The sequence below is a fragment of the Dicentrarchus labrax genome, unplaced genomic scaffold (genome assembly GCF_905237075.1).
Source record: "Dicentrarchus labrax unplaced genomic scaffold, dlabrax2021, whole genome shotgun sequence".
NCBI classification, from domain to species: domain Eukaryota; kingdom Metazoa; phylum Chordata; class Actinopteri; family Moronidae; genus Dicentrarchus; species Dicentrarchus labrax.
The window spans coordinates 23,416,908-23,444,859 of NW_026136713.1; the positions used below are offsets into that span (position 1 = coordinate 23,416,908).

Consider the following 27,952-nt stretch of genomic DNA (forward strand, 5'->3'; position numbering starts at 1 on the left):
GCAAACGTATCCAGACGGGAGGTAAGTGGGGGTGTGGGTCTTCTGCGGGGCGCCGGTACGGGTGGGGTGGGTTCAGAGGGCCGCCTCTCCGGAGCCCGGTCCCCACTCTGGACAGCCAGGTGATCCTCGGCGAGGGTGATGGCGGCCTCCAAATCTGCCGGTCGGTGTCACCACACCACTCCGCGGTCCTGGTTGGGAGCCCCTCCATGAACTGTTCCAGCACCACCTGCTCCAGCATCTGCCTCTCAATTCAATTCAATTCAATTTTATTTGTATAGCGCCAATTCATAACAGAAGTTATCTCAGGACACTTTTCAAATAGAGCAGGTCTAGACCGAACTCTTTAACCTCTCACCAGCGGATTCCCCTGGCTGCAGCCACCTGGCGGCAGCATCCTTCAGCTGCTGCGCATGGACAAAAGGACGGTCGGAGGGTCCCAGGGTGGCAGACCGGAAACGGCGGCAGTGATCCTTGGGGGAATAACCCATCCTATCCAGGATGGCTCTCTTGATGTTTCGAAACTCCCTCCGAGAAGAAGATGGCAGGCCGATGGGACTCCCCTGACAGCAGGGGAAGCAGGCACACGGCCCACTCTGCCTCCGGCCAGCACCGTTGCCTCGAACATTTCGAGGAATGTTTGGGGGTCATCCGCCGCTGTCATCTGGTGCATGGTGATGCCGAAGGTGGGCGGAGGAGATGGAGACTGTTCCCCCAACCGGGCCAGCAGTCCCTCAAGCAGCTTGTTCTGCTTCCCCGCCTGGTCCTGGAGTGCCTCCAGATGCCGCCTTTTAACCGCCGTCTGCTGGCTGTGTATTGCCGTGATCTGCCCCAGCATTTCCCCCAGCAATGAGACCAGCTGTGGAGGCTGCTCCATAGGCTGCTCCATAGGCGGCTCCATAGGCAGTTCCATAGGCAGTTCCATAGGCAGTTGTGGATCAGACATTGCCGTGTGCTGCCCCACGTTGGGCACCAGTGTAGCAGGTCATCCTACAATCGGGGGTCGTCCACAAACTCTCACACCAGGAAGTTGGAACACACAACTTTTATTGTAGTCTCCCAGTTACCAATACCAACTATAGGCTACTCGGTATCTGCCGCTACTCAGTGGCTCTCACTCCCAGTAGCATCTCTCCTTCCAGGTCCAGCACACTACTACAATATAAAGGTAGAGTGATTAGGTAATGAGCAGCAGCTGAGGTAATCAACTCACCTGGTGCCGCTCTCACAAGCCTTCCCCACACCTCTCTCTCCTGCAGCTGAGCGCAAACCACACCCACCTCAATTCAATTCAATTCAATTACATTTTATTTGTATAGCGCCAATTCATAACAGAAGTTATCTCAGGACACTTTTCAAATAGAGCAGGTCTAGACCGAACTCTTTAAAACATTATTTACAGAGACCCAACAGTACCACCAAACCTCCACAATATAGTATATATATATAGTATATATGAGTGGGTTACTTTATATACTATATATATACTGTAGTATATTGATCAGTATACACTGTATCTTTATGGATGATATTGATCAGTATACACTGTATCTTTATTGATGATATTGATCAGTATACACTGTATCTTTATGGATGATATTGATCCTGTATTGACAGTCAGACTGTGGACATATGACGGCCTTTAGCTCGTGTTTCTAGAGTTACGTGTTGTTACGAACACGTTAGGAATTGTTAAAATGTGATATTTCTTAAAGGGAGTTTGGTGCAGGGAGCTTTTAGTTGGATTCAAACTGCTGATATGGATCATTGTTAACGTTTAGTCTCCACTACAGAAACACTAGCTAACTGCTAAAGGCTGATCAGGTTGTCTGACGGTATTAGTTTGATTAATGTGAGTATTGATTACTGATCAAGCTGATTGTACTCAGATCTTCAGCTGATGGAAACTGAAATGTTGTGTAGATGAAAAAGAAGAATTACACTCCAACCTGATGCTGCAGAGGCAGTTTACCCCCCCCCCACTCTGCCCCCTCCTGCCCCTCCTGACCCCCCCCTTCAGCCTGAGCTTTCAGATGCAAACGAAGTAGACATATGGAGAGGAGGTCTCTGTGCTGTGGACCTCCTAAAGATTCAGATTGTATGACAAATCACGTCCAGGACCGCTCAGCCTCCTCTGTCCTCTGCCCCCGCACTCCTCCTCTCTGCCCCCCCCAGACAACAGCTTCATTAGGCTAGAAGAGGAGAGTTCTCTCTTTTGTTGGACACAACTCAACTTACTGCACTGCAACCATATGGCCTCTCTCTCTCTCTCTCTGATTGCAACCCGAACTCACTCTACCACTACTGCAGGTAGACACACAGATGCATTCTGGGTAAACACACACCATCAGTTGCCTCCTTTAGTTTATAAAATCACCTCATTATTGATTTCAATTCAGTTCAGTTTTATTTGTATAGCACCGATTCATAACAGAAGTTATCTCAGGACACTTTTCAAATAGAGCAGGTCTAGACCGAACTCTTTAAAACATTAATTACAGAGACCCAACAGTACCACCATGAGCAAGACCTTGGCGACAAGGGCAAGGAAACACTGCCTGTTAAAAGGCAGAAACCTAGGACAGATCCCGGCTCTAGGTGGGTGGTCATCTGCCTCGACTTTATTTTATTATTATTATATATTATTGGTCAGTGATCACAGCTCCTGACTACATTTCTCCTCGTCTTCGTCCTCCTGTGCGTCCTGTTGGTCCTCTTCATCCACATCTTTTCCTCCTCGTCCTGTTCATCCTGCATTGTGTCTGTTTTCATGAATATCTTCTGGTCTCACCCTCGTCCTCTTCCTCCTCCCACTCCTCTTCCTCACCCTCGTCCTAGTTGTCCTCCCCCTTGTCCTCTTCCTCCTCACCCTCGTCCTGTTACTCCTCCTCTTCCTCACCGTCGTCCTCGTTGTCCTCCCCCTACTAACTCTCATCCTGTTCCTCATCCTCTTCCTCCTCCCCCTCGTCCTGTTCCTCGTCCTCTTCCTCCTCACCCTCGTCCTCTTCCTCCTCACCCTCATCCTCTTCCTCCTCCCCCTCCTCACCCTCACCCTCATCCTCACCCTCGTCCTCTTCCTCCTCACCCTCACCCTCATCCTCAGCCACATCCTCTTCCTCCTCCCCCGCCTCACCCTCGTCCTCTTCCTCCTCCTCTTCCTCACCCTTGTCCTCGTTGTCCTCCTGTGTTGTGTCCGTCCTCATTAATATTGTTGTTCAGGAAGGTTTTAATCTGAAGGAACGGCGCCGTCAATCAGCGTCCTGAATGCCGCTGCCTCCTCGCCGCGCGGCCTTCTCCTCCATCAATCTGCTGTTGCATTCTGGGAGCAGCAGCGTCCATTCAGTGTCTGTCTGCGTCTGTTTGCTCAGGGCGATAATTTACCTCCAGTTTACTCAACATTAGCACACACAAAGGGACAGTCTGGACCCCGGCGCCATGGCAACGCCACCACCAGGAAACACATCCACCTTAACTCACAGAGTCCGTTTAAGGTGGACTGAGCCGGGTTTGACCTCTACCAGAGCAACCTTATTGATCCTTTATTGATTATTTATTGATGCTTATCGTCTACATTGACTTCCATTCACACACACACACACACACACACACACACACACACACACACACACACACTGACACACACTCACACTGACACACACACACTGACACATACACTCTCACACACTCACACACACTGACACACTGACACACACACACACACACTCACACTGACACACACACACACACACACACACACACACTGACACATACACTCTCACACACTCACACACACTGACACACTGACACACACACTCACACTGACACACACACACACACACACACACACACACTGACACATACACTCTCACACACTCACACACACTGACACACTGACACACACACTCACACTGACACACACACACACACACACACACACACACACACATACACACTCTCTCACACACACACACACACACATATAAATTATATCTAATATAATAATATTATATATAATAATAAAATAATTAATTATTATTATTGATTATTAATTTTTTTTTCTTTTAAAAGTTACAGACTCAGACTTTTCAGCTCTCGGCCAATAGGAACACAGCTTTAAACCAGCTGTACAATATAAACCTGCCTCCTCCTCCTCCTCCTCCTTCTCCTCCTCACACACTCAGATCTTTTTCTGGAGCTTTTAGGCACATCTCACTGTCTTCATCAGTGACTGAAAACTTTTTTTTCTTCTCTGGTTCTGCTGTAAAATACTGTAATATTTCTGTTGTCAGGTTCAACATCAGAACAAACAAACAAACAAACAAACAAGCAAACTGCTGTAGTTTTAAAATAGGTTGCTGTTAGTGTGTAACGTCACATTAGAGGTCAAACATTAATCAATAATCTACAATCATTAAACAGTGTATACACTTTAGAGCTGTGTTCTATATGGAGTTGATCAATAATCAATAATCAGAAGCTGTCATACACTGACTGTTTACCATCCACTGTTTAGATCTTGGTGCTTTTTAACTCTAGATTTGAACCAGATGAAGGATTTTAGTCATCGGACGTCTGGATCTTAAGTTATCAGAGAAACAAGCTGAGCTAACGTTAGCAGCAGCTCAGCTCACAGCCCCTCCGGGACGTCCTTTGTCTGTCCAACAGCGTGGGAGAAGTTGTTAAGGTGGAACTGCTTTATTCAGTGTGTTTAAGGTGGAACTGCTTTATTCAGTGTGTTTAAGGTGGAACTGCTTTATTCAGTGTGTTTAGTGGTTTTAATCAGCGGGTCTGTTTGTGTTGGAGAGGAGGAGACCTCTGTGGATCATTGGGCTCCCGGTAGAAACCTCCTGAACCATGAACACTGAAGGAATCCTAACCGGGAGAAGCTGACTGCAATGACGCCAATGGTGGTGAAGACAACAACTCCCATGATCCCACGCTGCTCCACCATCTCATCACACTTCCTCTGTTGTTACTGTTCTGATGTGAGAGGCACCCTAGTGGCAGAAACTACACACTGTATGTTTAAAACATGTTGCTGTTGTTGGTGTAACTTGTTTCTACTAAATGTCCCTTTTTGCTTCTTTTTCACTGAAAAACAAAAGATTTCCGTTCTGCTTCCTTTACACTTCCTCTTTCCTCTTCCTGTTTCTTTCTTTCTTTAAAACAAAAAAAGAGTTTTATAGGATTTGCTCAAATGAACTAAACTTCCTTCTTTTCATTATTTTGTTGGTTCTCGGGTTCTTCACCTGCTACAATCATCACAACCTGCAGATTTTCCAGGTTGAAGTTAGACTGTAGAGGTTCTGTCGTCAGCCGAGGAGCAGCTCTTTAAGGAGCTTTATCCTGGGAGTGAAACAGGATTTAGGATTTGCTGAGTCGTGTTGTTGGGGCCTCACAGAGGCTTGTGCCGGCCCTGCAGCCAGGGCAGAGATGATTTGTGTGCAGCCTGGGTTTGGTTTTGTTCCTGCTGAGGTCCATTTGAATAAGAATGATGCCAATAGAGTGGCTGAGGCAGAAAGAAAGCAGCACAAAAGGCCAGAGGAGCTGAATTTGGACGAGGGACAAACCAGGAGAGGAGTGAAAAGGAGCACAGGGCGGACGGCCACAATGGAACAATTCACCTTATAATCGCTTTGATATATTATACATGCCTGAAGACTCTAAACATTGTGTAATTATTTATAAATGACTGTCCCCCCCCCCGCAGCAGAAAGACTCTGCAGGTCTCTGCTTCTCCTCCGCTGAGCTGCAAACAAATAAATGGAATAATTAATGGGAAATGGTATGCCTGTCTCATAAAGATGTCTTTAAAAAACACTTAAAGAAAATTGGCCTGTAGCTGGACAGCTTCACTCCGGCCGAAGGGATGAAAGACAAACACAAAGCCCGACTTCAGAAAGAGAAACAGTTCTTCATCCACACCAGGGTCAGTGTAAGGCCTGGATCTGGACTGTGGATCTGGTTTATCTCATTTATAGATTGTTTGTATGTTGTAGCTGAGGGCTGACGCTGTGGGTTTGGACTACAGAGTTCCTCAAGGCTCCCTTATGGGTCCTCTTTTTTTCCCTAAATTTGTTTGTTAAAGTTTCAACAATGTAAACGAAATGATACTTTAAGTGTCAACAATAACAAACATCAAGAACATATCAAACTCAGCAGAAATACAACAACAGTGCTATCAAGAGAAAATGAACAGAAACCACGTTGGTCCCCGAATAATAGTTCAGAATAAAACACAACCTTTACTGAAGAGGAGCTGCAGCCTTTAAATCTGACAAATCAAACATTCACAGGGATAAAAATGTCCGGAGAGATTTGAAAAGAATCTGTACATATCAGATATCCAGTACTGAATGTTCAGCAGACAACATCCCAAAATGTCAGACAATAATCGACTAGGTTTTACTTTCATTTTAATTTAGTTTAAAAACCTTTAAAAAGCAGCATGTGTGATACATTTAGAATTTAAATCATCTTCATGTTACAGATTAGCTTTGTATCTTACAATTCGAGACTTTTTAAATGGAGTTCTGAATGAATGGATCTGAATGCCGACAGGTGAAAGACATCCACTTAGTATGAAACCATATATGACTATATTTATATATATATATTTATACTTATATAGTCATATATCTACAGTAGGTCATATAGTTCATTTATTTGTTCTTTGACTGAAAATTAACTGGCTTAATCTTTACATATATTAATGAACCTTTTACAGAAATAATACAAAACAGACTTTTATTATTCAAACTGAGAATTTGGTAATAATCATGTTCATCTAATGAAAAACTCAAAATCCTGATTGTTTCCAAAGTAATTGTTGCTTTAACATGAAGAGAACTTATTAAATGAAGTCATTAACAGAACTGTACAGAAGTTTCTGCTCTGCATTCGATGCTTTTATTGTGAAGAAATTGAGCTTTTGTTTTGAAAAATGTATGAAAAGGTTTATTTTCTACAATGTGAAATTTTAAAAGAAGTTCATCAACTTTTATTTCGGTTTGAAGAGATTTTACTTTTCTAAGAAGGATGACGGGATGAAGAAGGATGAGTGAACTCTCCGGAGCGTGTCTCCTCCCGGCGGGGGGGTCGGGAGTCTCTTCTTTCTGTTTTTAATGTTTTTGGGTTTAAAGTGGGTTTTCTGCCTCCGGGGGGGGGCCTGTGTGTCATTCGCGTGGCCCTCCGCCGGCTCTGATTGGCTGGCTGTGATTACCGGCACGCTTCTGTGCGCGAGCGTCATTATGTTAATGAGCAGCTCCCGTGGCACGGGGCAGCCCCCCCCTCGCCACACACACACACACACACACACACACACACACACCTCACTCTGATGGCAGGAGGCCGGGGGGCACCGGCGCAGGGGGCCGGTCATTGTCCCTCCCCGGTATATAAGCGGACTGAGGCCGGTCGTGTGCCAGGCTCCGGCTCGCACGAGCTGATCCAGAGCAGACAGACGCAGAGAGGCGCGTGCCGCTCCTGTTGGACCTCAGAGACCTCGTGCAGACTTCCTTTAGGTGCGCGTGACTCCGCTCTCACCTGCGGGACTGTCCACATCACACTGCACGCGCTGCTCCCCTTCCATCAGATCAGACCCGGACCCGGCGCTCCGACATGGACTCGGTCTACTCCGACATCGACAGCAACAGCTGCGACTTCTTCCCGCTCACCGACGACGAGGACTCCCGCGGCAGCCTGAGCTCCGCGTCCCCGGAGCGCGAGCTGCCGCTGCAGCAGCAGAAGAAGCGGCGTCGCGGGCGCGCGCGCAGCGACGCCACCGTGCAGGTGGTGAAGAAGAACCGGCGCACGAAGGCCAACGACCGGGAGCGGAACCGCATGCACAACCTGAACGACGCCCTGGACGAGCTGCGCGAGGTCCTGCCGGCCTTCCCGGACGAGACCAAACTCACCAAGATCGAGACTCTGCGCTTTGCGCACAACTACATCTGGGCTCTGTCCGAGACCATCCGCATCGCGGACCTGCAGGCGGGGAAGACTGGCGACCCCCCTCTGCTGCTCAGCTCCAGGATCGCTGAGGCTCCGAGTCCCGGCAGCGACGCCTGCTCCTGGAGCTCCAGCGGCTCCTCGTCCTCCTCCTCCCCGGCGTACTGCACCTCCAGCCCGGGCAGCCCCGCCGCCGCGGACGACTACAGCTACCTGCAGCAGGATGCACTCTACAGCTTCCGGAGCTTCGTGCCGGGCATCTACTGAGACACATACCGGGACAAACCGCCGGTAGAGACACATTGTGGAGGGACAGACCCAGGGACAGACCCAGGGACAGACTGATGGATTAATAATGATCACTGTTTGCCTTAATGAGCTCATTATTGTCTGATTGAGAATAAGTTAATTAGTTGTTGTTTAGTTTGTTCTTCTCTCCAGAGACCTTTGCACTCCCCCCCCCAGGTGAACCGTCGGTTTAATAAAGAATTAATAATTAGTGCAGAATAAAGAGACTGAGAGTTTCTCACTGAGACTGAATGAACTCCCCCCACCCCCCCCACCCCCGCCACCCCCTTTAGATTGTTGTTTTTATTTATTTGACTCACTTTGTTTGCTCATATGAAATCTGTATTTTGTACATAAAGAGATTTTTATTCTATTTACTTGGAACCAGTTTTCTACAAATAAAGTTATAATGTTTCTATAAAAGAAATCGGACCTTTCTCTCATTTATTATTATTATTATTATTATTATTATTATTATTATTATTATTATTTCTAATTGATTGATAATCTTGGAGTAAACAGGATGCAGTTTAAAATAACAGACAGGATGCATTTATATGATCTGATGATAATTCATATGAATAAGTTTCATTAAGGAGGAGAATATTAATATAGTTGTATATACATTGTAATAATAAAGAAATACCTACAATAACTCTAATATATGTTTTTATTTAGATGCTTCACTAAAAATCATGAAATAACAAATTAACTTAATTTAAAAACGTAATAATAACTTTATTTATACAGCATCGTTTACTCATAAAGGTAAGCTCCGAGACAATACAACATAAAATAATACACAGATAAATATAAATATATTAAATATATAAACAGTAACAGGTGTATACAGATATTATAATATATTAAATATATAAACAGTAACAGGTGTATACAGATATTATAATATATTAAATATATAAACAGTAACAGGTGTATACAGATATTATAATATATTAAATATATAAACAGTAACAGGTGTATACAGATATTATAATATATTATAATATATAAACAGTAACAGGTGTATACAGATATTATAATATATTAAATATATAAACAGTAACAGGTGTATACAGATATTATAATATATTATAATATATAAACAGTAACAGGTGTATACAGATATTATAATATATTATAATATATAAACAGTAACGGGTGTATACAGATATTATAATATATTATAATATATAAACAGTAACAGGTGTATACAGATATTATAATATATTAAATATATAAACAGTAACAGGTGTATACAGATATTATAATATATTAAATATATAAACAGTAACAGGTGTATACAGATATTATAATATATTAAATATTGAAACAGTAACGGGTGTATACAGATATTAAATTAAATATTGAAACAGTAACAGTTGTATACAGATATTATAATATATAAACAGTAAGAGGTGTAAAAATATATGAAATATATATCATATAAACAGTATAAAGTGAATGAAGTGTGGCAGACTGATTCTCTTTGTGCTGCTTTCTATAAAGTGTTATAAGAACATTATGGGGGGGTTTAATCCTCTCCCGCTCTCAGACTCACACACGTCCAACAGCAGCCGTCTTGTCTCTGCACGTGTTGAGGATGGACAGATAATCAGGGGACACTGGGAGGGGGGGGGTACTCATGCCAACTCTGAAGAAAGAAAGAAAAGAGAAAACTAAACAAGGAGAGACAATGAGGAGAGAGTAACAGAGCACGAACACAACTTTAATCTATTAATCTGTGCTGCAGGACTTCAGCATTTAATACTCTTATTATTATTGCTATTACTATAATTGTTGTTATTGTTGGAATTAGTATTGTTTTTATTAGTAGTATTATTATTGTTGTTACTTTTAGTAGTATTATTGTTGTTATTATTAGTTGTATATTAGTATTGTTGGTAATATTAGTAGTATTGTTGTTATTATTAGTATTGTTGTTAATATTAGTAGTATTATTAGTATTGCTGTTATTTTAAGAAGTATTATTGTTGTTATTATTATTAGTATTGTTGTTATTAGTAGTAGTATTATTAGTTTAGTTGTTATTATTAGTAGTATTATCAGTATTGCAGTTGTTATTATTATTGTTAATATAATTAGTTGTAAAATCAACAGGCTGCCACAATATCGTTTCAGAGACAGAGCACGAGCTGCTGTTTGTCTATATTTTACCAACTGATTATCGTTGTCCAATAATAAAATAATGAAGTGAAGGGCATTCAAACAGTCCCAGGAAGCTTTGCAGTAACATTTAGATCTTTACATACAATAGAGTTTAATAAATTCATAACGATTTTCTGTGTCATTATTATTAAAATTAAGTATTATTAATATTGTAATAGTGGGGATAATGTTCATATTGTTAATAATGTTCATATTGTGGATAATGTTCATAATATTAACAATTTTCATATTGTGGATAATGTTCATATTGTGGATAAAGTTCATAATATTAATAATGTTTATATTGTGGATAATGTTCATAATATTAATAATGTTCATATTGTGGATAATATTAATATTGAGGATAATGTTCATATTGTGGATAATGTTCATATTGAGGATCTGTCCTAGGTTTCTGCCTTTTAACAGGCAGTTTTTCCTTGCCCTTGTCGCCAAGTGCTTGCTCATGGTGGTACTGTTGGGTCTCTGTAATTAATGTTAAAGAGTTCGGTCTAGACCTGCTCTATTTGAAAAGTGTCCTGAGATAACTTCTGTTATGAATTGGCGCTATACAAATAAAATTGAATTGAAAATTGAATTGAATTGTTGATAATGTTCATCTTATGTTTACATTGTGGATAATGTTCATATTGTGGATAATGTTGATATTCAATTCAATTTAATTTTATTTGTATAGTGCCAATTCATAACAGAAGTTATCTCAGGACACTTTTCAAATAGAGCAGGTCTAGACCGAACTCTTTACAACATTAATTACAGAGACCCAACAGTACCACCATGAGCAAGACCTTGGAGACAAGGGCAAGGAAACACTGCCTGTTAAAAGGCAGAAACCTAGGACAGATCCTCCGGCTCTAGGTGGGTGGTCGTCTGTCTCGACCAGTTGGGGTGAGAGAGAGAGAGAGAGGTGCACAGCAACAACAGTATTGGCAATGGCAGTCAAGCAGGACCATGGCAGGAGGCTCCACCAGGATCGATAAGAACCTGCGAGACGAGAAAGCACAAGAACTCCGGGGAAGAAGTGAAGTTAGTAACATGCATTAATGGGACATGAATGAGTGTAGAAAGAGAGAGGAAGAGAGGAGCTCAGTGCACCATGGGAAAATGATAATGTTCATATTGTGGATAATGTTCATATTGTTGACAATGGTGATATTGTTGATAATGTTCATATTATTGATAATGTTCTTATTATTGATAATGTTCATATTGTTGATAATATTCATATTGTTAATAATGTTCATATTGTTGATAATGTTCACATTATGTCCATATTGTTGATAATATTCATATTGTTGATAATGTTCATATTATGTCCATATTGTTGATAATATTAATATTGTTAATAATATTCATATTGTTAATAATGTTCATATTGTGGATAATGTTCATATTGTTAATAATGTTCATATTGTTAATAATGTTCATATTGTGGATAATGTTCATATTGTTAATAATGTTCATATTGTGGATAATGTTCATATTGTGGATAATGTTCATATTGTTAATAATGTTCATATTGTGGATAATGTTCATATTGTTAATAATGTTCATATTGTGGATAATGTTCATATTGTTAATAATGTTCATATTGTGGATAATGTTCATATTGTTGATAATGTTCGCCTGGTTCACATACATTTATCTCCCAACCCTTTGAACAGAAACTGAGTGAAAAGTACAGAAAGACTCCTCAAACTGAGCCTCAGTGAGCAGAGCTTCTTCATCATCTTGTACAAACTGCTGTTTTCTCTGCGTGGTCTGCGCGGCCCTGGTGTCGACGTATTGTTGGTGTGCGCGGGGCCGTGAGCTAATTGAGCGGGATTAACCGCCGCCGGCCCGCGTGCACCTGCAGACTCATAATGAGCTCCAGTAAGTTTGAATTAGATTTCTATTGTGGCTGCTGAGAGGATGAAGCCAAATCTGTCAACTGACTGAACGGCAGAGGACGCCTGTTGGCTGGGTGGAGGCACGCACGCCAGGGCCGGAGGCAGCGCTTCTGGGGTCCCCGAGCCGAGCTGACCCCCCAGGACTCATTAATGAGGTTAACGGATGGTGTCCAAACTTAAAATACAGCAGCACGGAGTGATGATCTCAATTTAACCATGGAATCGCATCTAACTGCAGGGTAAAAAAATGACTGAGAAAAACTCGGTCCCGAAATGTTTAGGTTTAAAGTCAAACTTGAAGTTTGAAGTTTTGAAAGAAGTTTCAAAAAGTTTTGCCAACCTCTAATCTTGAAATAATTTACTTCTTTAGAAAAAACATTTCTTTTCTTCCTGTTATTTTAAAGAACATTGTCATTTTTCAATATTTCAGTGCTTGAAAATTAAATAGTTACAATTGGAAATTGGATCAGTATAGTACTTATATGTATTAAATAATGAAATACAGATTTTATTTGTTAGTAAAACGTAAAGATTAGTATATATAAGTAAATTGTTATTATTAATTTAATTTTTTTATTTAATTAGTATTATTTGTTTATTTTAGTGCTGTCAAACGATTAAAATATTTAATCGCGATTAATCGCATTAATGTCATAGTTAACTCGCAATTAATCGCACATTTTTATCTATTCTAAATGTCCCTTGATTTCTTTTTGTCCTATTATTTTTTTTTCCTTTTTTTTTTTTTTTACTTTTATTTAAGTTTCAAAATCATGTACAGAATCATATTCATCATATCTGCTGTTTCATACACAAGGTAACAGTTATGGTACAACAAAAGAGACGGAGACTATAATGACAAAAAAATATATAAAATAAGATAGAATAAAGCAAGATGAAATAAAAGAAATAGAATTATCTCAGTATGCCCAAAGCAGGGTTCCACCTTTTAATGAATATATGTTTTTGAAGTCTCAGGGAATATGTTATTTGTTCCATTTGATATATTTCCGTTATTTTTTCAGTCCACATATTATTGTGAGTGTTGGAGGGTCAGGCTTCAACCACCCCTACTGTAATGCATTTAATTGCTGTTGCTAGTAGTATCTGTAAGAGATATTTTTTGGCTCTTCCTTCCATACCTCTTGGTAATAGACATAGTAGGGCCACCATTGGGTCCATTGTCATATTTCCACCAAATATTTTATTAAGTGTTTCAAACACTTCCTTCCAGAATGCTTCCAGTTTTGGGCATAGCTAGAGTATGTCTAAATTTGTTTTACTCGTTACAGCGGTTATTTTCCAGCTTAACGATTAAACGTAGACTAGTTCTACCTAAAACACTTGGAGTTAGTCCAGGCGCTCCAAATCCATACGCTGCTGATGGTACCTTCAAGGACACACAGAAAAAGCAATCACTGGTCCACCACATCAGCACATCAACATGTTATACAGGGGCCATCCCAAGAGTTTAACTTAAAACTCAAAAATGTTGAGAAAACATTTTTTCTTTTAACTTTGATACTGTTGTGTTACTTTTTCCTGCCCTGTCCTGGATAGTCCAGAGTTCAGAGTCCAGTACTGGTAATCCTATCATACATTTCCAGTGATATTGTAAATGGAATGGTAAATGGACCTGTACTTGTATAGCGCCTTTCAAGTCTTCAGACCACTCAAAGTGCTTTTACACTACAGCCACATTCACCCTTTCACACACATTCACTCAGTGATAGCAGAGCCCATCAAACAGAAACTAACTAATTCATACACATTCACACACCGATGCATCAGGAGCAATTTCGGGTTCAGTATCTTGCTCAAGGATACCTCGACATGTGGCAGGAGGAGCTGGGGATTGAACCAACAACCTTCTGATTAGTGGACGACCCTCTCTGCCTCTGAGCCACAGCCGCCCCATGTGGAGACAAACATCTTCTCTTCCTGGATTATGGTCATAAACCAGACCAGTGTCTTTACATTTACAACATTTCACTGATATCCATCATTATGCTGCAGATTGTAGTTGGATATACAAAGACTCAGTTAGTCCTGCTCCACCTTTGGACTGAGGATGGGACCAGGTTATCCTCACCTGGCTGGGATCAGAACTTCAGGAACCAGCAGGTTCATCTGCTTCGTCTGCAGGTCGGTCTCTGCAGGACTCTTTTGTCCTGACTGACTGTCTCTCTGCTCTCAGTGAGACGTTTTATTGTTTTATCACCTCATTAAATATTGATCAGGACAAGATGGAGGAGCCAGCAGGCCGCCTGCCCCAACAGTGTGTGACAGAGAGGATGTGCTCGGGGGGCTCAGCTGTGCCGGGCTGCAGGGAGCTGAGCCCCCCTCCATCTTTAACCGGACACCCAGCAGGTCGTTATTGTAACAGTGAAGGAGCAACAGTGTGATTAAAGTCAAACTACAAGTTAATGGACAACAGATGGTGAAGAGAGAGACAGACAGAGAGAGACTGAGAGAGAGACAGATAGACAGATCAAACTGGCACAATAATCCACCTCAGTGCTATTATACAGAACCACCTCCCTGACAAAAATACACAACTGAGCCCGCTCAAAGAAACAGGGACGAACTTCACCTCCTGAGTGAGTATTCTGAAATAAGAGTTTCTTCATAAAGTCTGTCCTCCAGCACAATAATGAAGAGAAACTTCTGTAATGTTTGCTGACATTATCATCTGTAAAGTGACAAAATGTTTCTAATTCTCCTATAAAACCTTTTTATTGTACAGAGATCTAACACTCTTAAAGTCAGTAACTAACGCTCCTCAGTACAGGTAGGTTGCCGGACTAAATTAACCAGCGCACACTGGAGTGACTTCACTGTGATTGAAGAGTGACCTATGTCTTTTTCCTGCAGTCTGCTGATGTCTGTTAGATTAATCATCTTGTTTTTATATTTATCATGCTGTGTCTTTTGTATTATGTAATTATGTGTAATATTATTATATTATTAATAGAATTTCTTGACAACAGCAAACACTTACACTCAGGTAATTTACTGAGGGAACCTGAAGAAGCTGCAGGAGAAAGGTGCTGTTACCTCCTAATAGATCACTGTAGTCACTCCACTGTGGGCTGGTTCGTTGTTTTTGTACTTTAAAGGCATTTAAGGAACCAACGCACCGTTGTTCACCATGTCTGAGCTCGTTGTATCACTGAGGTTAGAACCTGCATTTAATATACATCATATGGATCAGAGTATGTGGATTTAAGTCGGTTTGTAAGAACACTCTTTCTTTAAACCACTTTAATCTCTGCCAATTGGGACTGTTCTGGATCCTGGATCAGAGCTTCAGATTGCCCTTAGGCGACAGCAGACACACTTACCCTTCAGCACTGATCCCAGGTCAGCCTGAGCAGCCACCTCAAGGTCACCAAGGCACCATTAGCCAGTGACCTTTGACCTCTGGCTCTCAGCAATCTGCTCACTCACAAGTTTGAGTTCTTGGACAGAAATTAGGGAGGTATGATATACTATTTGACTTTATTTCTTTAGCCCCTTTTCATGCAAAGATGGAACCCACTCCACAAAACATGATTAATTCAGTTCAATTCAGTAAAATTTTATTTGTATAGCGCCAATTCATAACAGAAGTTATCTCAGGACACTTTTCAAATAGAGCAGGTCTAGACCGAACTCCTTATAACATTATTTTCAGAGACCCAACAGTACCCACGAGCAAGACCTTGGAGACAGTGGCTCTAGGTGGGTGGTCGTCTGCCTTGACCAGTTGGGGTGTGAGAGAGAGAGAGAGAGAGAGAGAGAGACAGACAGACAGACAGACAGACAGACAGACAGAGGTGCACAGCAACAACAGTAGCAACAACTACACTAATAGTAGTGACTTATGATGATGATGAGCATGAAGAAGATGGCGACGACAACGACAGCATCGATGTGGGACAATGAGCAGTGATTATAGTAATAATAGTATCTGTAGTAATAATAATAATAACAACAATGATATCAGGGATATTAACAATGGGAGTCAAGCAGGACCATGGCAGGAGGCTCCACCAGGATCGATAAGAACCTGCGAGACGAGAAAGCACAAGAACTCCGTGGAAGAAGTGAAGTTAGTAACATGCATTAATGGGACATGAATGAGTGCAGAGATATGATCTCTTTTTCTAGTTCCTGTCAGTACTCGTGCTGCAGCGTTCTGAATTAATTGGAGCGTTTTAATGGACTTATTGGGGCAACCTGATAATAAAGAGTTGCAGTAATCCAGCCTAGAAGTAACAAATGCATGCATTAGTTTTTCTGCATCTGTCTGTGACAGCATGTGTCTAATTTTTGTAATATTACGTAAATGAAAGAAGGCAGTCCTAGAGGTCTGCTTTATGTGGGAATTAAATGACATGTCCTGATCAAAGATAACTCCAAGATTTCTGACAGTGGTGCTAGAGGCCAAGGTAATACCATCTAGAGTAACTATATCTTTAGACAGTGAGACTTTCGGTCTATAGTTGGCTGAAACTCCTGGGTCAAGAGTGGGCTTTTTAAGAAGGGGGTTAATTACAGCTACTTTAAAGGACTGTGGTACATTTCCTGACAATAAAGAAAGATTAATCATATCTAGTAAAGAAGTGCCAATTAAGGGTACGACTTCTTTAAGCAGCCTAGTTGCGATGATGTCTATCAGACAGGTTGATGGCTTCGAAGTAGAAATGATTGAAGTTAGCTGATGAAGATCGATAGCAGAAAAACAGTCTAAATATATGTCTGATTTTATATTTGTTAAAGTTCCTGAACTTGGACAGACAGTGATAGCTGTTGAGGGCACTTGGTGATTAATTTAGTCTCTAACAGTAATAATTTTATTATAAAAGAAGCTCATAAAGTCGTTACTACTGAGGGTTATGGGGATACATGGCTCAATAGAACTGTGACTCTCTGTCAGATTAGAAACAATGTTTTAATAAAAACTTTAAATTAAATAAAACCAATAGTAAAAACACGTATCTTTATTTTAGCATCATTCTGAGTTAAAATGATCTAGTTTTGTTCCTAAGAGGAATGATGATGATGAATGTTTTCATGAAATTTTTTTAGATAAGAGTCTAAAGTAAACATTAAATATGTAACTTGTGTCTTAATCTGGACGTTTTTTTGTTTCTCTGTTTCTCTGTTTTAAAACCGTTGTTCATCATCAGTGAGGCAGTATTGAGTGAGTTCGGGTTGTGCGGTCAAATAGAGATGTACAGTTGTGTATCGTCTGTATAAAGTGACATCTGATATTATATTGAGAACACGTATGAAGACGAAATCACAGGACCCAGAACGCTGCACTGAGGAACACCATAATCTATATCAAACCTCCACATAAACGTCATATTATTGACAAAAACATAGAACAACAACAGCTTCCTGATAACAGATGATTCAGAATGAACTGTCTGTCTGTTGTTCTCTGAGGTAATGAGTTGTTATTGGACATATGTTCTGTCCTTATCTCAACAACTGTCATTTATTTACCTGTTTACCTGGCCCCTCCCCCTCCCCCTGTGGTGACTCCTGTCAATCAAACAGGCTGTGATACTTAAAGGATCAATTAGACTCAAGTTAAGCTTCTATTTTATCAACAAGTCATTATCTGACAGGAGGACGGCTGCCAGCACACGGCCAGAGAGGAGACATACAGCTGGAGACATATAGCTGGAAACATAGTTACAGACATATAGTTACAGACATACAGTTACAGACATACAGTTACAGGCATATAGTTACAGACAGATAGGTGGAGACGTACTGCTAGAGACCAATAATCAGGCCATTGGATTTATTTTTGGGACTTATATGGGGATAAATATGAACCTGTGTAGGCAGGTAATAGTGATATGAGGTAGGGCCACTGTGAAAGTGGAAGGCCAGCATGGTGAGTCTGTGGAACAGACTGCTGGATTTACCAACCAACAGGGTAGCTGTAAAGAAATCTTTTACTTTGTCTCTCAGAGTGTGGACTTGAAGACAGTTCTCTCAAAGGTGGATGTGGAGGGGTTTAAATATCCAGTCTGGGCTACAGGCATACAATCAGAAGTAATCTGGAAAAAGTGAAAACTGGGAAACTTATTTTATTTAAGAAATATTACGAATATGAACAATATGTTGCATGTCATTTTCCTAAAAGTCAGCGATCACTCAGTGCACAATTAAGATGTGGTGTATTAGCATTACACATTGAAACAGGAAAATTGCTTTCTCGTCTCGCAGGTCCTTGTCGATCCTAGTGGAGCCTCCTGCCATGGTCCTGCTAGATTGCCATTGCCAATACTGTTGCTGCTGTGCACCTGTCTGTCTGTCTCTCGCTCTCTCTCTCTCTGTCTCTCTCTCTCTCTCTCTCTCTCACCCCAACTGGTCGAGACAGACGACCACCCACCTAGAGCCGAAGGATCTGTCCTAGGTTTCTGCCTTTTAACAGGCAGTTTTTCCTTGCCCTTGTCTCCAAGGTCTTGCTCATGGTGGTACTGTTGGGTCTCTGTAATTAATGTTTTAAAGAGTTCGGTCTAGACCTGCTCTATTTGAAAAGTGTCCTAAGATAACTTCTGTTATGAATTGACGCTATACAAATAAAATTGAATTGAATTGAATTGAATTGTGACCAAAGAGTAAAGAATCTGTGAATATTGTGAGCTAAATGAGGTGGAGGATGAAATAAATGTCATTGTATACTAACCTTTATGTCATTATTTACAGCAAATATTGTTTTAAAAGTTCATGCCCTTGATTTAGATTTGATATGTATTGAGAATGGAGCTTTGATGGAGCCTTTTTCATAGTTTTTTTCCAATTTTTTTGCATGTTCTGAATATCTTTTTAAAGCATGGGATTGGAGGAGCAAAGTAAATTCCTCAGACTGTAAATGGATCATAGACTACTGGTTTATGAACTGGATCGACTGTATGGATAGCACTAACATGGACCTTTTGTTTTTGTGTCTGTAGATTGAAGAGTCTCAGTGATGATTGAAATAAAGCTTTTACTTCCTTAAAACAGACGATTTTTTAATGGAGTTTGGTTTGACAGTGTGGAGCAGAGGGGATTTGAACCTTAATAATTCCCACTGAGCTGACCTACCTTCTAATAATGAACCTTGTAAACAGCAGAAAGTAACAGGAAGTGGAGATAAACCCTCCTGTTTTCTTCTTCTGTGGTCTCGTAGTAAAAGGTGGTTTAATGAACACAAACATTGGTTTACAGTAACGTCACATTAGGCAGACAGACACAGAGACAGAGGATTCAATAAGGTCGCTGTATCTGTCAGGACACTCATCAATAACTGTTTCTGTATTTTATTTACAACCACAACAACACAACAGCATTGTTTGTGACTGCACAGGATTTATAACCCTAATAGAACAAATCAATACAGTATTCTTATTTTATCATATTGAATTAACAAAGATCAGAATTTACATTTAGCGGCAGTCAAATTAGAGACTGCTTTGACTCAGAAGGGGGTGGGGCTTGACTCAAAGGTTAAAGTACCTGGATGAGCTGCTCTCATCTATGGTGAACATGAGAAATTCTAATACTGCTGATGTTAGCATGCTGATGTTAGCAGTTAGCTCAAAGTACAATAGTAGCCTTCAGTCCAACATCATGAAGGACGGTTTCTGTCACAGACCAGAAGTGGATCAGGTCTGTGGATCAGGTCTATGTGAAGGGTTTTGTAGTGTGGTTAATGAGTGCTGTCTGCTCCGGCAGCACGCTCCCTTTCAGCTCATTGTAAATTCCTCCACATTGTTCTCAATTTGTTAACCCACTTTATGTTCTTTGTCTCTGAGGACTAAAGCTCTCTACAGTGTCCTCCTCCTCCTCTTCCTTTACAGCAGTGTTCACCTCCTCCTCTCTTCACTCAAACACAGGAGAAAGAATTCCTGCAGTCAAAAGCCTCCTGACTATCACCACCTCTTCCTCCTCCTCCTCCTCCTCCTCCTCCTCCTCATCCTCCTCCTCCTCCTCCTCCTCTGGTATCCCTCTGGATACCTCTGGAGTTTTGATGAGATTTAAAATGAGATGTTTGCTTCTTCTGTATGTTTACATGTAACATGATCCGGTTTATGATGTCTCTGAGAGTCCTGTATCGACCAATCAGCGACCCCAGAAGTCAACACTGCAGTGACAGTGACTAACTGTACAACTCACCCCTTAAATGATATTAAGGCTTAAAATTATGCAGAATTATGGGCGCGGCCGCTTTGAGTGACAGGTGGCCGTCCTGGCTGTTTTTCGTAACCTACATGGCAGCCTATCCCTCAGCTTATTATGGGTCAGGGTGCAGTGTGAATCACTCCATTACCTTTTATTGCTATGCAGATGATACACAGATATATATATCGGAGGACATAAAAACCTGGATGAGCTGCAATTTTCTGATGTTAAACTCAGAAAAAAACGAAATTCTTGTACTTGACCCCAAACACCTCCGAGACTCACTGTCTAAAGATATAGTTACTCTAGATGGTATTACCTTGGCCTCTAGCACCACTGTCAGGAATCTTGGAGTTATCTTTGATCAGGATTTGTCATTTAACTCCCGCATAAAGCAGACCTCTAGGACTGCCTTCTTTCATTTACGTAATATTACAAACATCAGACACATCCTGTCACAGACAGATGCAGAAAAACTAATCCATGCATTTGTTACTTCTAGGCTGGATTACTGCAATTCCTTATTACCCGGCTGCCCCAATAAGTCCATTAAGACATTTGTATAAAAATATCAACAAATGTAGTGGAGTACAAGTATAAAGCAGCAGAATACTCAACCAAAGTACAAGTACCTCAAAATTGTATTTAACTACAGAGTAAATGTACGCAGTTACTTTCCACCACTGAAGGTTTAATCACACTTAAATCTGCCTGCTGACTGTATGTTTTTATAACAATGTATGTTTTTCCTCCTCCTCCTCCTCCTCCTCCTCATTCTTCCTCTGTTTGGTGTTTAAGAGTTTGTCCTAATTATCAGACTCACTGAGGAGAGAGCCGCCATGTTGGTGAGGACGCTCTACCACACTTTGTTTGTGTGACAACAGAAAGAGGAGGAGAGAGGAGGAAGAGGAGGAGAGAACTTTTATAAAACGACAGGATGTCACTTCCACTTGGTTCCTCTTCACTTCCTCCATTCAGACATTGAGTGTTCACCCTGAGGACATCTCTCTGCTGGAAGAGGGCAATCACTGTTTACCTCTTTAAACTGTTCACCTATAAATCTCATTCATTTGCAAAGAAAATCTCACCTTTACACACAAACGCTTCTTTATCAGATTTGATCAGAATGAAAATAAAAACATTCATTTATGAGCTTCTGTTGTTCAAATGAAAAATGTCAGTGTAAAGTTTGAGTGAAGAAGTGAAGGAACTCAGTAGTTAGTTTGATTGAACACAAGAAAGACAGAAATCTTTACATCTGAACTGTTCTTCAGATCTCTCGATGCTCTTACTGTGAAAGACACAGGAAACAGAGGAGCAGTGCTGGCCTGAGGCAGAAGATCTCAGTGAACGATCTCCAACGATATAAAGATATCATGTCTTTGTAAAGAAACACTCAGTGACCCTCACAGGAACACACACACACACACACACACACACACACACACACACACACACACAGCTCGTTGCCATGGTAACCCTGGACAGGTGGAGTGTTCAGGTGCAGAACCAGAAGACCAGGATAGTTGCAGTCATTGATCTGTGAACACACTGATCGGCTTCCATTTGTAGTAACACAACATTATTGGTACAGAATGTAGAGACAAATCTTACTGATTACTGAGACTTAATAACACTCTTATTCTTGTCTTTTTTACACAATGAAGTTTAATTACATCATTAAAAGTTCCTAAAATGACTCTTGTTGCCTTTGTGGAACAAATTAATGTTCTTCCTTCAGTTGATGGAAACAAACAGGCCGGGTTTTCACTGGTGTCTCTAATTAAGGATGTTCCTACTCGACTAGCAGTCTTCAGATAAAGCCAAAAGTCAGCTCTTTGAATGTTCCTGATATCACTGTATTGATTATAATGTGTATATTTCTTTCTGATATCACTGTATTGATTAGAACCTGTTAAACAGCAGTAATGATTGTGAATCAGAACAAGCAGTAACACAGTGTAACATCACTCAGTCTGGTTGTTCAATAATTCTGTGGCTCATATGGGCCCCGCTCTGGTTCTGCGGCTCATTCAGGCCCCGCTTCCTGGCAGTATTCCCCGCTGGGTCCCTCTGCTGCTACACTAGTTGTATTTAAACTCCCCCCTGTCCCTCCAGCTTCCAGTCTGGGTACAGACAGCTAATAGGACCGCTAACTAGCTAACAGCAGCTAGTACAGTTAGCATACGCAGCAGTGCAGCAGTAAGAGACTTCCTGGAGGGTGGCGCAAGATGGTTACTCTGCTAAGCTAGAAAGAGCTGCATTGCTATTGTGTGTGAAGCTACCTCCATCAACATGTCGCAAAACAAACAGGGAAAGAAACGTAAAGAGAAAGAACCTCCTGTCCACAAAGAAGGTATGATTTTTGGAGTACCATTAAATATTCCCAAGACACCAGCAAGCTCTTCAGCTATTACTGCATCTACTGCTGCTACTTCAGCCAACACCGACCACGACTATGCAATTTCTGAAACTCACGCTTGCGATCAAGATATTGATCTTATTCCTCTGCCTGTATCTGCCCCTGATACACCGATTAAGCCAAAAGAAAAAAAACAAAAGGCTGAGATGTCTTTAGCAGAATTGCAGGACAACATTGTCGCCGCAATTAATGTGTGTGCAGATAACCTGGAGGGCATGGTCACCAGGAACGCAGTGAGCATTGAAGCCCTGAAGAAGTCAGTTGATTTCGCCTTTGCAGAAGTTGAGTCACTAAAGACTGATATGAAGGAAGTCAAAATTGCCAGTGAAACATATGAACAGCAAATAGCAGACCTGCAACTCAAGGTCAACAAGGCTGAAAGATATGGTCGGAGATGGAACCTCAGACTCCATGGTGTCCCTGAAGGCAATCCAGAAGATATCAAGGCCAAGGTTATCAACATCTGTTGTGTTATGGTACCTGGCTCTCAGCAGAAAATTGCAGATGATATTGACATTGTCCACCGCCCAGGGAAACACCAGGGGACACCAAACAGACCCAGGACCACCATTATCCGCTTCACGAATAGATCTACAAGAGACCTTCTGTGGAGACAAAGTAAATACCTCAAAAATAATAAGCTGAGGTTCGCTGAAGATTTAAATGCTGATGACAAAGCAATGCAAAACAAGTTGTGGCCCATGATTGAAGCTGCAAAGAAAGAAGGACAGAAGGCACATTTTGCAGGTACCCGTGTCATCATTGATGGAAGAGAGGTACGTCCAGAGCAACTTGATCGATCCCCGATGACCACTTCACCCACTGGTGCGGCTTCCCACACTTAAAAAAGAAAAAAACAAAACAAAACAAACATCCTCATCATCCTCTACTTTTACATCTCACACACAAGACTGTTCACGATATCCTCCAAGATGATTATTATATTTTGTGTGGACATCACCCTTTTGCACTATTGCGCATACTTGTAACTGTTCGTGAAGTCTGCTGGGGGATGCTGAAGATCTATCTCTAAATTCAAAACAATATGACATAGACTGTGGCTCATTACTACAGTGATGAGGGACAAGGAAAGAAATTAGAAATGTAAAATTTACTTTTTGTAATTGAAAGATTCTTTTTCGTTTTCTCCCTGTTAATTACCTTTTTCTATAATTTAAGAGCTGAATAAATGAAGCCACTTTCTACTGATATTATCTACCTCATGTGGAGATTGTTTAAACACTGGATTATATAGTATTGCTGTTCTACTTTATTAAGGGATAGAGACTGTTCCCTATATTCTTCTAGTACTTAAGACTTTTTAACTTTTATAGTACTTGTTCCTAGTACTTTTTTGTGACATTGTCTTTTTCTGTTTTTTCTCTTAACGCCAGGGGGCTAAGACAGAATGTCAAACGAAAATCTTTATTTCTGTTTTTCAAAGCAGCAAAAAAATGAATTTTCTTTTTTTCAAGAGACGCATTCAGTTAAGAACGATGCACAATTATGGAAAGCACAGTGGGGTAATGATATTTGGTTATCACATGGCTCAGAAAGAGCAGCAGGTGCTGCTATTTTGAAGAACTCCTTTAACGGGGAAATTTTAAATTCTGAAAGTAATCCTAAAGGTCATTTCTTTATCTTGATTATTAATATCAATGATACTGTAATTTTACTAGTTAACTTGTATGGGTACAATTCGAAGGGTGAAAACGATATATTGCTTGATGTGTTAGAATCTCGCTTCTTACATTGGCTTTCTAAATATCCAAATGGAATAATAGTGATGGGGGGGACTTTAATATTGCTCTGGATGGTCTTCAAGATAGGTGGCCTCCGCGATCCAATTATTATATGGCCTCCAATTTAATACAATTTATGCATAAATTCAACTTAATTGATATATGGAGAGAAAAAAACCCTGGTGTGAGTTCATATACTTGGAGCAATAAAACATATACTAGCTTATCACGCATAGACTTTTGGTTGATTTCTTACTGTTTTGATAGTAATATTATCAATGTCAATATCCTCACTACTCCTTTAACAGACCACAAAGCAATTTCAATACAAATCTCTCTAAATCCTAATATTCACCATAGAAGTTCATATTGGAAACTGAACAGCTCTAGTCTAAAACATGACACTGTGTCTAAAACTGTCCAATCATTAATTGAACGCTTTTGGCAAAAAAATTTATTAGAAATTGTATTTTTTGTAGTAATTGGGAACTTTTAAAATTTGAATTATCAAAATTCTTGAGAGCATATGGAAGTTCGATTGCTAAGGCCAGAAAAGCTGAAGAAGAAACTCTAATCTCAGAAATAATATCAATAATGCAAAAAACTAATGTAAATTTAACTGAAAATAATTCTCAACATTTAATTAGTTTGCAAAACAAATTAGATGACATTTATAGATTGATGGCTGAGGGGGCTTTTGTGAGAAGTAGAAGAAGGTGGCTAGAGGAATGGGAGCAGAATACTGCTTACTTTTTTATGCTAAAAATAACACAATACAAAAATTAAATATTAATGGAGACATTACAGATGACCCTCGTAAAATAGCTAAATATTGTTCAGATTTTTATACAAATTATATGAATCAAAATACTGTGAAGAATCTACCTGTCAATTTTTAGGGTCTCTTACAGAAACGAAGTCAATTGATATTGACTTAAAAGAATCTTGTGACAAACCACTAACACTACATGAAGTTATATTGGCTATTGAACACACTCAAGCTAAATAAATCTCCAGGCACAGATGGTATTACTTCTGAATTTTATAAAGCATTTTCCAAACAGCTTGCACCTTTCCTCTTAGGTATTTTCTCAGAATGTATAAGCAATGAATCCCTTCCTCCTACCTTAACCCAAGGCCTTATATCTCTAATACCAAAACCAAAGAAAGACATACTCCTCATTGACAACTGGCGCCCAATTTGTTTACTTAATAATGATTACAAATTATTTGCATTGATATTTGCTAAAAGAATTAAACTTGTTTTTGACTACATAATTGATGAAACTTAATCCGGCTTCATGAGAAATAAACATATTTCCAACAATGTCAGATTAGTTCTTGATTTAATTGATTATTCAGATTTATGCCTTGATGAAAGTTTCATTCTTTTTTTAGATTTTTACAAGGCTTTCGATACAATCAAACATAAATTCATATTCCATGCACTAGAAAAATTTGGTTTTGGTTCATACTTCAGCAGTGCCATCAAAACAATGTATACAAATGGAAACTGCTCAATCAAATTGCATGCTGGTACTTCTCCTCGTTTCTTCCTCAAACGCGGGGTCAGGCAGGGATGCCCTATATCTCCTTACCTTTTTCTCCTATGTACGCAGCTACTCACCGACTCTATAAAGCTTAGTCCATTAAAAGGTATCTCAAAGCCAACTGGCTGATGATACGACCTTATTCTTAAAAGATAGCTCTCAGATACCTTTAGCCATTGACTTGATAAGTACTTTCTCTATTGCTTCCGGACTTTGCTTGAATGTAAAGAAATGTGAATTGCTTGCTCTTAATTTTGTAGTACCCCTTCCATATGTTATATACCTATAAAAGACTCTATTACTTACTTAGGTATTGTCATTACTAAAGATAAGGAAGCCAGATGCGATTTAAACTTTAACTTAATTATTGATAAAACCCAGAAAAAAATTAATCAATGGCTACAGAGAGATTTGTCATTGAGAGGCAGAATTTTGCTAACCAAAGCTGAGGGACTATCCCGTCTTAAATATGTTGCTTTATCTCTTGATGTTAATAAAAAGGTCTCAAAAAACATTGATAAGATGCTATTTAACTTTGTATGGCGAAACAAAAACCATTACATTAAAAAATCAGTAATAATGAATTCATATGATAAGGGTGGGCTTAACTTTTTAGACTTTCACACTTTGAATAATACATTCAAAATTAATTGGCTAAAACAATTCATCAAGAACCCCTCTTCAATTTGGAACTTCATACCAAACTTTATTTTCTCTAAATTAGGAGGCCTAAATTTCCTTTTATTTTGTAATTACAATATTGAAAAAATCCCCTTAAAACTATCCAACTTTCACAAACAGATGCTTCTTTCCTGGTCATTAATCTATAAACATATTTTTTCCCCACATAGATACTACATATGGAACAATAAAGACATTATATATAGAAACAAATCCTTATTTTACCCCTATTGGTTTATTCACAACATACTCTTAGTTCTTCGGTTATTTAACTCAAACGGATCATTACTTACATATCAGGAATTGATCCTAAAATATAGAATCCCTATTCCTACTAGCGAATTTAATATTGTTATAAATGCAATTTCTCCTGGAATAACTATGTTATATAAAAAGTACATTAGGACAAAATCCATCATTATTGCCCTTTGATCCAACCAAACTTGAAATCGGCCAAATTTGTTTCTCCTCAACATGCAATAGTAACTGTAATATACGCTCTTTATTTCAGAAAGAAGTCGTATCAACTCCATATGTAATAACTTATTGGAACAACTTTATTAATAACCTTAACTGGAAAAAGATCTGGAACTTACCTGCTAGATATATATTTAATAATAAGGTAAAAGAAGTATCTTTTAAAATAATTCACAGAATTTACCCATCTAAAGTTTTTTTACAACGATTTAAAAAAGATATAGATTTAAACTGCTCTTTCTGTGTAGGACACCCTGAAGATGTTTTTCATTTATTTTGGTCTTGCCCTTTCTCAACCAAATTATGTGAAGATATTTGCAACCTGATTTCTTTTTTCGATTGAACCTCATTTTTCTCTGTGCTTTGAACATATATTGTTTGGCTTCACTGACAATCCTTCTGCAAAAGAAAAACAATACTATATCATGAATCTTATTATACAGTTAGCCAAATGGCATATTCATAAATGTCGTTACACTAATCAAAAACCTCTCTTTCTTATCTTTGAAAATGAAGCCAAACAATATATTAAGTCTATTAAAAAATCCATCAACATAAAAGCTATAAAAACTTTGAATTTATGTACACTTTACA

At 39.8% G+C, this 27,952-nt stretch overlaps 1 protein-coding gene and 1 long non-coding RNA gene across 2 annotated transcripts; one reads left to right on the forward strand and one right to left on the reverse strand.

Moving 5' to 3' along the window:
* Positions 1 to 249: 249 nt before the first annotated feature.
* LOC127374678 (uncharacterized) lies at positions 250 to 11,314 on the reverse strand. The gene is made up of 2 exons (XR_007887111.1): positions 11,174 to 11,314; positions 250 to 348 (listed from the first exon to the last, which is right to left on the reverse strand). It is a non-coding gene; the product is annotated as an uncharacterized LOC127374678 (long non-coding RNA).
* neurog1 (neurogenin 1) lies at positions 7,301 to 8,404 on the forward strand. Its single transcript, XM_051420197.1, has one exon. It carries the CDS (start codon positions 7,618 to 7,620, stop codon positions 8,212 to 8,214), a length of 597 nt encoding a protein of 198 aa, XP_051276157.1. The 5' UTR covers positions 7,301 to 7,617; the 3' UTR covers positions 8,215 to 8,404.
* Positions 11,315 to 27,952: the final 16,638 nt, after the last annotated feature.

Bases quoted from the DNA above. Each gene is read 5' to 3' on its own strand.
- neurog1 (XM_051420197.1), top strand. From the start codon at position 7,618: ATGGACTCGGTCTACTCCGACATCGACAGCAACAGCTGCGACTTCTTC.